The 12565-nt window shown below is 37.6% G+C and overlaps 1 protein-coding gene across 1 annotated transcript; it reads left to right on the top strand.

Annotated features, from left to right (window-relative positions):
- The first annotated feature begins 10283 nt into the window (after positions 1–10283).
- On the top strand, positions 10284–12215 carry LOC142607098 (protein ASPARTIC PROTEASE IN GUARD CELL 1). The gene has a single exon (XM_075778514.1). The coding sequence runs from the start codon at positions 10456–10458 to the stop codon at positions 11968–11970; it is 1515 nt and encodes a 504-aa protein (XP_075634629.1). The 5' UTR covers positions 10284–10455; the 3' UTR covers positions 11971–12215.
- The last annotated feature ends 350 nt before the right edge of the window (positions 12216–12565 follow it).

Below are 12565 nucleotides of genomic sequence, written 5' to 3'. Positions count from 1 at the left end.
TGGTGTGGAAAACGTATGCCAACTTGGAAGAACCTCTCTGGGTCATCTGCTATCAAAAACTTCTCTAACTCCTCATAAACAGCCTCCTCTCTTGTCACCACTCTAGGTGCATCCGGAGCTGTTAATTGCTATGACTCTTGGATGGGCAAAGCTGATGACTCGGCTTCTGTCTGATGAAGCACTGCGACCGATATGCATTGCCTGGCCACCGATTGACTGCCGAGGATTTCCTCAACATATTCCCCAGAGGGGAACTTAACTTTAACATGTAAGGTAGAGGAGATGACTCCCAGAGCGTGCAGCCATGGCCTGGCGAGGATGGCTGTATATGGGGAGTATGCATTGACCACAATGAAATCCACCTCAACCGTTTCTGAGCCGGATTGAACGGGCAAACGAATCTGTCCCTTCGACACAACGGCTCTTCCTTCGAAGCTTATGAGTGGCAAGTCATAAGGAGTGAGATCTTCTAGCTTCAACCTTAGCCCCTTAAATAAATCAGGGTACATGATATCTGCACCGCTGCCCTGATCAATCATCACTCTCTTCACGTCATAACTCCCTATCCTAAGAGTAACTACAAGAGCATCGTCATGGGGTTGGATTGTACCAACCTTATCCTCCTTCGAAAATCCCAAGACGGGTAAAGTCACCTTCAACCTCTTCGGCCTGCAGCCTGCCTCCTTGGCCTGAGAATGGGAAACCGCCATCACCCTAGTGGGACCTGAGCCAGTCCTGCCAGGTGCAGCGAAGATAACATTAATTGTTCCCAATGCCGACCGAGATGGATTATTCTTCTGATTATTCGAGCCAGATTGGCTGCCCTGTCCACCAGGTTGACACAAGTGCTGCTTTAGTTTTCCTTCACTGACCAGCTGCTCCAAGTGGTTCCAAAGGGTCCGACAGTTCTTGGTAGTGTGGCCCACGTCCTGATGGTACTGACAAAAGAGGTTCTGATTCCTCTTCGCAGGGTCTCCTGCCATCTTACTAGGCCACCTGAAGAAGGGCTCTTTACAAACTTTCTCTAGTAATTGGTGTACTGGTTCTTGGAACACAGTGTTCACGGCCTGAGTTGCTGCCGAGCCGGATTAACCGATATAATCTCTCCTCGGCTTATTGTTGTGGTATCTGTCCGACCTGAAATCCCTTCTCTCCTGCGGGATAACCTTTTTCTTTCCCTTTCCCTGTTGCTGGTCTTCCTCTACCCTTTTGTATTCATCAATACGATCCATGAGGCGGCGTACGCTGCGGACGGGCTTTTTAGTCAAAGACTTTCTCAAGTCATGATCAGTAGGAAGGCCTACCTTAAAGGTGTTGAGTACCACCTCATCAAAGTCACCATCTATTTCATTAAACATTTCCCAGTATCGGTCGGAATATGCTTTCAACGTCTCCCCTTCCCTCATGGTCATGGATAGCAGCGAGTCCAATGGCCGAGGTACTCTGCTACACGTAATAAACCACGAAGCGAATGCTCTAGTGAGCTCCCCAAACGAACCTATAGACCTCGATTTAAGGCCGTTGAACCACCTCATAGCAACATGTCCCAAGCTAGAGGGGAAAACTTTACACATCAGGGTCTCGTTGTGAGAGTGCACCGCCATCCTCTGGTTAAAGTGACTCACGTGCTCCATCGGATCAGTCCGGCCATTGTAGATGGTAAAGGTGGGCTGGGTAAACCTCCTGGGAAGCCTCCCTTTCTCAATCCTCCGTGAGAATGGAGATTTAGAGAGTTGGTGCAACACCCGGCTCATAGCATCGTTCCCCAAGCCCCTGGAAGGAAGTTTCTTACGTCTGCAAGCTGGTGAGTTGTCCTCCTCACAAGAGGACCTTGCGCTGGGGGGTGAGCATGACCTCGAGCTGTAACTATCTCCCCGTACCTCCTCTGAAGAAGGATTAGATGAGGACGGTGAACACCTATATCTAGTACGGTGTAACTTTCTTTTCAAATGAGTAATCTCCTTCTGCATGGCTTTAGCACCATCCTCATGGGTGGTGCTACCCCCACCGTGAGTATGGCTAACCATAAGGTATTTTGTATGGACACTTCCCTCACGATCCCTTCGACGCTCAAGACGCTCGAAAAGATCCTCCGGTTGTGATCCCTGTGATTCTGCATGGTGAGAACCTAGGCCTGCCATAGTATCCCAGCTCCTTTCCAGACTAGACTTCCCACAGACGGAGCCAATTGTAAGTGCACAATTGCACCTGGACCCAAAGACAATTACGGGCTCAGGCCCAATGAGCCTTAAACAATAAAATTTGTAGAGTGTGGGCTTGAAATCTAGGTTAGAGGTATTGAGAACTTGATAACAGGCTAAAAGTTACAAATACTTGTAAATAACAAATGGTAATTGCAAATAGACCTCCTCGGACGTAAGCCGAAGACTACTTCTGTATTATTTCTCTTTCTCTCTTAAAAGTTACAATTCTTAATTTCTTTCTTTGTTACCGCCGACCTCCCTTTCTCTGGCATTCATCCCCCTTAAATACTTCTTTTTCTGATACTTTATCCACGTGTTACTCCAACCCCCTCCCCCCTAGATATTTCTTTTCTTAGTGCCTTTGAATAGTGACCAGAAGTTTCAGTTCTACTGTTCAGGGGTCACTTCCCCATTAAGGCGGCTAGGGAGGTAGGTGCAGAGTCTTTAATGTGGTGGTGGCACCTTTTCTTTTGGTATTTTTCTAACACCGGTGTACCTCGAAGATTCAGGGTTTCCCCCTTTAACCATTAGTCTTTCCAGAGTTGTGCCTTGACCTTCATAATGAAGCTCTGAGTTCTCTTGGATCTGTCCGAGGAGAAGCTCGCCCTTGGCTGTATCCTCGGACCCTCGGCGTATGGGCCAATTCGCAGAGTTAACAAATTCTTAACTCTGGAGCAGGTCGGCCCTCCATGCTACAATCCAAAGGCCCATATGCCCACTTGGGTCCCTTTACTCCCCACATATATATATATATATATATATATATATATATATATATATATGTTAAAATGCAAAACTCACCTTCTATATTTCACTCCTCTAACTTTGTTTTTCTTCATTTCAGTCTTCCAAATTTCAAGTTTATTTAATTAAGATCTCTCTATTAACTTTTGTTAAATATTACGGTTAATTGTCTAAAATTTTAATTTTTTTTTTTCGAATTTTTAATTAAAAAAATCCAATTGTTGATTCAAATATTTTCATTTTTTTTATATAAAAATAATGGAAGCTAATAAAGAGGTCTTGATTAGATAAACTTAAAAAATTTAGATAACTGAAATGAACATAAAATATAAGCAAAATTAAAGAGATATGGGAGAAGTATGTAACCTATTGGATTTTTATTTCATTTTTGCATTGTACCTCCTAGAGTCCAGTGCGAAAAGTGGTTTTTTCACATTTTGGAGCTAAACACACAGCATCTAATGTCCTTACCTAATACAAAAAATTAAGAGTTAGTTTTCAAATCATGCTTTTTGACCCCAAAAAGTCGAACCCTAAGTGCTGTTTGATCTTTTAAAGCGTATATATTTGACATGTCAGTTTGTACGCCTGCACAATAAAATTTGTTGAAAAAAACTTATTACACACTTGTGTATATTCATGCAAATGTTAAATAACATTGAAATTGTGAGCCTAACTAATGTTTTCAATTTTGAAATCTTGAGTTAGACTCGTTAGTTTTTTTTTGTTTTGGAAATTAGATAAATTACAAATAAGTTTGAGACTAAAATCTTATTTTGTTCTATTTTTAATTTTAATTTTAATTTTTCAAGGCCAAAAATGAGCTTTTTTATTTTGTTAATTTTTTTTGTGTGTTTGGACGAATTTTGGGGTTGTTTGGGCTGTGTTGTGTTGTTATTTTTATTTTTATTATTTGTTTTTTGCATTAAGGGGCGGCCAAGATTATGTGAGAGAGAGAGGGGGGGGGGGTTAATATATATAGTTTTTTATATTAAATTTTTTTTAATCTTGATGTGCTGGGGGAGGGGGTTGGAAGGGCGGGCATGCCCTCTTGAGCCCTTATGTCCTTGATTAGTACAACATTATTTTCATTAAGATCATCTCTAAATCATTTTTTATTGTACATTAATCACAACTTGTTATTTTAGTTGTGAAAAATAGAAAGTTGTTTCTAGACAATACACACATTGTTCATAAGTGTGTTTAACTTTACCACTTTTTGAATCTCTGTTCTTTAAATACAGTTTTCTCGAAGCAATATGCCAAATGAAATAGACAAACATGAGGAAACTTTTTCTAAATTCCGATTCCTCTACCAACAGAAACAGCTGGTTTCTTTCTATAAAATAAAAGATAAAAAACCAGCTTGTTCGAATTTGACCAAATCTATTTGGAGTAATGGGCTAGAAGCCTAGAACGAGTTGCTTTCCGTTGGGAGATGATTGATGTGAGGTATCTACACTAAAGTTCCGCACAGTTTTAATCTGCAATTTGGGTTGACAAGTGAGTGTTTGAAGAAATTTGGGCTACTAAAAAAAACAATGTTGCATTGGGCCCAAAACTTTGTGAAATACTTATGATACAGTATTTTGCCAAGTATTTATAACATTGGGTTTTTTACAAAATAGTGCCAAGTAGTTAGCTTGGACTTTTAATCGTGCCAACGTAAGTTGAGCTTTTGATATTGCCAATGAGAATTGAGTGTTAAATATTGCCAGCGTGAACTAGGCTTTGATATTGCCAATGAGAATTGGGCTTTGATTTACCAATGAGAATCGGGTTTTGAAATTGCCAATGTGAATTGGATTTTGGATATATAAATTGCCATGGGTTTAAACCATAAGCTTTGATTATGGATTTGAATTCCATTGATAAAATTGTCATGGGTTTTGATTATGGATTTAAATTCCATTGATAAAAATTTTTTGCCATGAACTTGAATCATGGACTTTTCAAATATTGTCAAACATAAATATTCTTGGGCTTTAAATATAATAGGATGTGTGTATTGGGCTCATAGGGCCGGTTTTGGGCTTAGCTAAATAATGATAATAAAATTTGAGTTTTTTTTGGCTTTTTTGTGATAGTTTGTATCATGACCCAATTTAGATAATGAGATATGAAATATTTGTGATTAACATAATAATAGAGCATAAAATATTTGGGAAAACCCAATAACTTATTAGTGGTATTTGAAAATAAATAGGTGGTACTTAAATAAAATTAGGTGTAAAAAAAAGTACCCAAACACCCTCCATGTGAGGTTAAATGCAAGTTGCAAAATGGGGTGTCAACAATATAATAGTTAAGAAAAATATTATCATTCATTATTTTATAAATTCTTAAATATACTAGATAAAATCCACTATAATTCCTTTCATTCCTTTCCATTCGTTTATGATATACCCATTTTTTTCAATTTTTTTTATAAACTCCCAAATGGGCTAGAATAAAACTAAAAAACTTCTAAATTTCCAAACCTTAAATAAAATTTAGATCCTATTTGATATGTTATTGACATTATAAATAAATAAATAAACAGTTTTTGAAGGCAATAGCAAAATGAAATTTTATGTTACTTTTTAATTAAAAAACATGGTTAAAATGAGGAGGAAAGAACAATCTTCCGTTAGTTAGCCTCAACCACACCACAAGTACCTTCCCCTCCCCCCCTCCACCCTCCCTGTAGACACCTCATTTTGTGGCCAATTAATAAAATTAGTCCCCAGTTCCAATGATGAGCTTGGAATGTCTACAAAAGGTAATTGAAGTTATGTTGATTGTTTGGAAGTAATCACAACTCAAAAATGTTCAAATCGCTTTGAAAACGATGCTGAAAAATAACCTTTGCTTACTTTTTTGACCATAAATTTTGCTCCACAAAGAATGTTTGAGTGAAGTTTGTTTCGTTGGAAAGTAGACAACTTAGGCTTCAATTTGAACACAAATATTTCCTAATTTGGATTTATATTGAGTAAGTTATTGTCGTTTGAAATCGAACCATTAAAGCTATCAGAATTAAGATTTCTAGGGATGCATGCATATGCATGAAGCATGCATGCGTGCGCATCCTCAAACCTGCATATGCAGGCCAAATTCCAAAAGCCCAGAACTTCATTTTTTAGGGCTCAAAGCCTCCCTCCTTGATGGGCCCCGGCCCCTAAACCCTTTGGAACATTCAAAACCCTCTAAATGGGTTTGAAAGCCCTAGTTTAAACATTTAAATACAACATTATGCCTCCAAACTCAAACCCTAGTAAGAGAGAGTTGTTTTTTGACCTAAACTCTTTTTTTCTCTCAACTAAGCACACGCAACCATGAGCATGTTTTTTGGTTCTTCAAAAACTCTCTTTACAGTATTAGAGCAGAATCTACTTTCTAATCTAAATAAAAAATAAATAAAAAACTTTTTCAAAAAATATTTTCAAGAACCTTTTGATTTTGAGTTGTGATTACCTATGAACTATTGAAAAATTTGATTCCTTTAATTATTACTTGATCTTGTTGTGTAGGCATTAAGGGGTCGATTAAAATATCAATCAAGTTGTGTTCCATAAGTATGGTAAGTCTCTCTTTATAGCTTTTCCTTGATTTGGATTATTTTTGTGTTCTTGTTCTTTTTATTCTTAATTTTATTTTGTTATGTATTCTTATAAATATGATTTGATTCGTTTGGTTTCAATTTGCTATGTCTCATCATGTTTTGATTAATGAGTTGAATAATTGGATATATTGATGAACATGTTTTGATGTATTATATGTTGCTCTTGTTTGTTGTTAGGTCCAATGTATGTTTAGGAATAGTTTTTGTTTTGTTTATTTTCATTCTGTTTGTCATTGATATCTTTGTTGCTAGTTTAGGTTGTTTAGTTGTGTATTAGAAGTATGCTAGGGTTTGTTATATTGTTGTTTTGTTTGTTGCTTTAAAACTGTGTTTCTAGTTGTCTATGCATGTGCACGCATACTTGAAGTATGTGTATGCATGCAGTTGGGATACGCACGCATACTCGTGCCCAAAAATGCAGATTTAGGGCTCTTGCTATTTTATTTGTTTTGCTTAGTTTTAATCAAATGTATAGGTCTTTTTAAGTCTAATTTTCACATATTTAAGTCTAGGGTTAGTAGAATAACATGTTTCACATGCTTTGATTGTTGAATTGATAATTAGGGTTATGTCTTTGATGAATCACATGAACATGCACATGAACTTTAATATGCATTGATGCATAGGTGTTGAGGTGTTATGGTGTAGCAAGGTAAGTGAAGGTAATCATGCATATGAATATGAACGTGCATCTTTGAATATGATGATTGATCTCCTTGATTGATGAATACCATGAGGCTAGGTTTGAATGATTGAATATACTTGATGATTAACGCCTTCTTGATGTTTCTGCCTTGTGATATACTTGTTGCCCTTGGATATATATACATATATATATATATATATATATATATATACATATATGTGTGTGTGTGTGTGTGTGTGTGCTAGATGAATGGTAGGGCTTTATGCTATGGATGAGTGTGGGACATATGCCATGTTTGGATGTTAGATGCATGTTAGTGTGTGTGAGTTTAGAATAACATATTAGAGGACCCTTTGATGGAATTAGGATTTAGAACACAATGAGTGAAGGCCAACTTACGAGCTAGGTGGGGTTAAGTGCCTAATAACTTCTCATCCCCATACCTAAACTCTGAACACGTGCTCTAGTAAAGATCAGTCATTTCACAAGGGCGCTATATTTATGGTTGCTAGACCTAATCTAGCTGGTGACCTCAGCTCACTCCATCTCTCAACAACTTAGCTTTCTTTGTGAAAAGGAATGTAGAGATATGAGCCCTTTTTAAAACTCCTCCTTTATCATATATTACATAATAGAAATTGAGTCCAAAAGGTTCTGCTAAGTGGTAATCTTTTTTTATTTTTTTTATTTTTTATAGAGTTTCAACGTATAACATTCACTTCTGATGATAGTTCTTTATTATCAGATTAAGACACCGATCAATTTTTGGCATAGGCAATGATTAAACCCCAGATCTCTTATTCAACCATCAAAAACTTTACTAATTGATCTAATTAAAACCCACGCTAAGTGGCAATCTTTCTTTGCCACAAATGCTTATACTTTTATTAATTATTAAAATAGTTTGTTCTTAGATTAAACTCTATTACCTAAGTTTAGGAAATTTAAAATTTTACTTCAACTAAAATTCTAGTAACAAAAGTTTCAAATAATTATGTTTAAAATATTTGATTTAGTTCTTTTGATTATATATAAATATCATAATTTTATATTTTAATATTATAAAATTTACACATTAAATACCACACAATATTAAACGTTGTAAAATTAATATGTTTTTGTCATGTGACTCATTAATTATTAAGATAGTTAATTTTTTAAAAGTACAATTCTATTAAAGATAAAGTGGTTCACAAATTAAGAATTTATTCAATATATTTACATATAATGGGCATAATACTAACCATTGAATTTTAATAGATATTATACCACCACCCTCTTATTAAAAAAATTATACCACCAAATATATAAATTCTTTAATATGTCATCACTACCTTCTAATATTTTTCTTTGTAGTGTGCATCATTCCACTCAGGTCCACAAGAAACATATTCCTCCATCAGTTCTAGAGTCCAGTGCGAAAAGTGGTTTTTTCACATTTTGGAGCTAAACACATAGCATCTAATATCCTTACCTAATGCAAAAAATTAAGAGTTAGTTTTCAAATCGTGCTTTTTGACCCCAAAAAGTCAAACCCTAAGTGATGTTTGATCTTTTGAAGCATATATATTTGACATGTCAGTTTGTACGCCTGTATAATAAAATTTGTTGAAAAAAACTTATTACACACTTGTGTGTATTCATACAAATGTTAAATAACATTGAAATTGTGAGCCTAAGTAATGTTTTCAATTTTGAAATCTTGAGTTAGACTCGTTAGTTTTTGTTTTTGTTTTGGAAATTAGAGAAATTACAAATAAGTTTGAGATTAAAATCTTATTTTGTTCTATTTTTAATTTTAATTTTTCAAGGCCAAAAATGAGCTTTTTTATTTTGTTAAATTTTTTTTGTGTTTGGACGAATTTTGGGGTTGTTTGGGCTGTGTTGTGTTGTTATTTTTATTTTTTTGCATTAAGGGGCGGCCAAGATTATGTGAGAGAGAGAGAGGGGGGGGGGGGGGGGTTAATTTATATAATTTTTTATATTAAAATTTTTTTGATCTTGATGTGCTGGGGGAGGGGGGTTGGAAGGGCGGGCATGCCCTCTTGAGCCCTTATGTCCTTCATTAGTACAACATTATTTTCATTATGATCATCTCTAAATCATTTTTTATTGTACACTAATCACAATTCGTTATTTTAGTTGTGAAAAATAGAAAGTTGTTTCTGGACAATACACACATTGTTCATAAGTGTGTTTAACTTTACCACTTTTTGAATCTCTGTTCTTTAAATACAGTTTTCTCGAAGCAATATGCCAAATGAAATAGAAAAACATGAGGAAACTTTTTCTAAATTCCGATTCCTCTACCAACAGAAACAGCTGGTTTCTTTCTATAAAATAAAAAATAAAAAACCAGCTTGTTCGAATTTGTCCAAATTTATTTGGAGTAATGGGCTAGAAGCCTAGAACGAGTTGCTTTCCGTTGGGAGATGATTGATGTGAGGTATCTAAACTAAAGTTCCGCACAGTTTTAATCTGCAATTTGGGTTGACAAGTGAGTGTTTGAAGAAATTTGGGCTACTAAAAAAAACAATGTTGCATTGGGCCCAAAACAAGGCCCATATTAACCAACTAAAGCACGTCCTGAATGAAAGAAAAGGGTTACTTTGACAATTGACATAACAATGAGTACAACCACAACCACCAGTACCATCAACCTGCAACCAAATCATGGGATTAATTTGCTTCAATAGACCTCATAAAAAAGCAACTCATACTCATATTCATACAGTCCAAGCTTTATCCTTGCTTCTTTTTTTTGTTTGACCCAGTATGCTTTTTTGGCAAATCTTAACTAAAAATTTGTTCTAAAATGCGGTCAAAGCCTAAAAGAAAATAAACAGCACTAAATTTAGTATCCATGAATAAAAGATTTAGCAACAAGGCAACATTATGAAACATGTAAAGGTTATGACACCTGAACTAATAATAATAAACATGTGGATGAGGGTGAAAATTATGCATGAGAAATGCAACCCAACCAAATTAATCAGATGAGCGAGCATTCAAAGCTTCTCTCCCACCCTATTATCTTTTGTTTTATCCCAATGTCCTTGACATGAATCACACACTCTCAATCTCAACCTCAAACCTGTTGCATAAATAAAAAACCGCACCCCAGCTCCATAAGATAGGCAGAGGCAGAGGCAGAGGCAGCAGTAGCTCTTGCTCTACCGTGCATTATTAATTTCTCATACTCTCTCTTTCTCTCTCTCTATCTATCTATCTCAGTAGTCAAGTCAGTACCCCCAAAAATGAGTTCCCTCTCTTACATTATTGTTATTATTATTATCATCTCCTCCGCTCTCAACTTTGTTCACTCTCGAACCTTAACTGAAACAACGTCCACCACCACTCTCGACGTAACAGCTTCGCTTCAAAAAACCCAAAACGTTTTCAGTAGTAGTTACAATCCAAAGGCAACGCCGCAAGCATTTAACCAACAAAAACAAAAACAAAAACAGACTCTCTCATCGTCATCGTCATCCGTATCCCTCACACTTGAGCTACATACTAGAACTTCTTTTCTTAGGCCTACTACACACTCTCACGGTGACTACAAGTCACTCACTATAGCTCGACTCGAGCGCGACTCAGCCCGACTCAAATCTTTAACCACTCGGTTACATCTAGCCCTCACAGGCATTCTCCAATCAGATCTCGAGCCTTTGGGAGGACGAGGGCAAGAACAAGAACTAGATCTACAAGGCCCGATCATTTCAGGAACGAGTCAAGGAAGCGGCGAGTACTTCAGCCGAGTCGGAATCGGAAGACCACCGACTCCGGCCTACATGGTTCTCGACACTGGCAGTGACGTCAACTGGCTTCAATGTGCTCCATGCGCCGATTGTTACCAACAAGCCGATCCGATCTTCGAGCCGGCTTCATCGGCTTCTTACTCGCCGCTCTCTTGCGAAACCAAGCAATGCAAGTCTCTGGACGTGTCCGAGTGTCGCAACGACACGTGTCTCTACGAGGTCGCTTACGGTGACGGCTCGTACACAGTCGGTGACTTCGTCACCGAAACCCTAACTCTCGGCTCGGCTTCGGTGAACAATGTAGCCATTGGCTGTGGTCACAATAACGAAGGCTTGTTCATCGGCGCCGCCGGATTGCTCGGACTCGGCGGCGGGAAGTTATCGTTTCCATCTCAACTGAACGCGACGTCGTTTTCGTACTGTTTAGTTGACCGTGACTCGGACTCGGCTTCGACTCTAGAGTTCAACTCACCGCTACCTCCTAACGCCGTCACAGCTCCGTTACGCCGTAACCCTAAAGTGGACACGTTTTACTACGTGGGTGTAAGCGGGCTCAGTGTGGGAGGTGAGTCGCTTCGGATTCCGGAGACGGCGTTCGAAGTGGACACTGGAGGAAACGGTGGAATAATCATCGACTCGGGCACAGCCGTGACTCGGTTACAAACGGAGACCTACAACTCGCTCCGGGACGCGTTTGTGGAAGGGACGAGGGGGTTGGGGTTGGCGTCAACTAAAACTAACGGCGTGGCGTTATTTGACACGTGTTACGACCTGTCGTCAAAGACGAGTGTGGAGGTTCCAACGGTGGCTTTTCATTTTCCGAATGGGAAAGTGTTGGCATTAGCGGCCGAGAATGTGTTGATACCGGTTGACTCAACAGGGACGTTTTGTTTGGCGTTTGCTCCGACCTCCTCCGCCTTCTCCATTATTGGGAATGTCCAACAACAACGGACGCGCGTTGCTTTCGATCTCGCTAATTCTCTCATCGGATTCTCTTCCACTAAATGCTAGCTACGCCTTAGCCTACCTCCCTACTCTCATCGGATTCTCTTCCACTAAAATACTAATAATATGCTATTCACATATGCCCTTCCCATTCTTCTAAAAACGACAAACTCCACAACACTGTTTTATGTCTTTGAATTCGGTCTCAGCTTTCTATAAACTCTACCCTCTCAGTCATTGACAGCTAGTCCTTTTGTATTTTTATTATTTGTTTTTCCAGTTATGATGAAATATTATATTATATTATATTATGTTTTTTTCAATTGAATTAATGCGTTTATTTTCACGACATTTGTGCCACTATATATGTCTCGATGAGGGAGGATTTTGACATTTTATCATCCTTTACATTTATTATAAAAATGGTTAAATCTTGGGTTTTTCATGTACTCAGTAACAGATTATTTGAGGAGTAATACTGAGACCACATAAAATAGTATAATTTGTGCTACAACTAATTCACATAGTGAGTTATGGGTGGGGACAAAGACACCTTATTTGACAGGTAAATTACATGAAAGAGAAACATATCATGTTATAAAACAATGAGATCACAACTTTTGAAATATTCAACAACAAAGGTCAGCTGCTATTTTTGTGT

Source organism: Castanea sativa, chromosome 8, assembly GCF_040712315.1.
Source record: "Castanea sativa cultivar Marrone di Chiusa Pesio chromosome 8, ASM4071231v1".
NCBI lineage: Eukaryota > Viridiplantae > Streptophyta > Magnoliopsida > Fagales > Fagaceae > Castanea > Castanea sativa.
This window is presented reverse-complemented; position numbering and strand designations above follow the sequence as displayed.

Bases quoted from the DNA above. Each gene is read 5' to 3' on its own strand.
- LOC142607098 (XM_075778514.1), top strand. From the start codon at position 10,456: ATGAGTTCCCTCTCTTACATTATTGTTATTATTATTATCATCTCCTCC.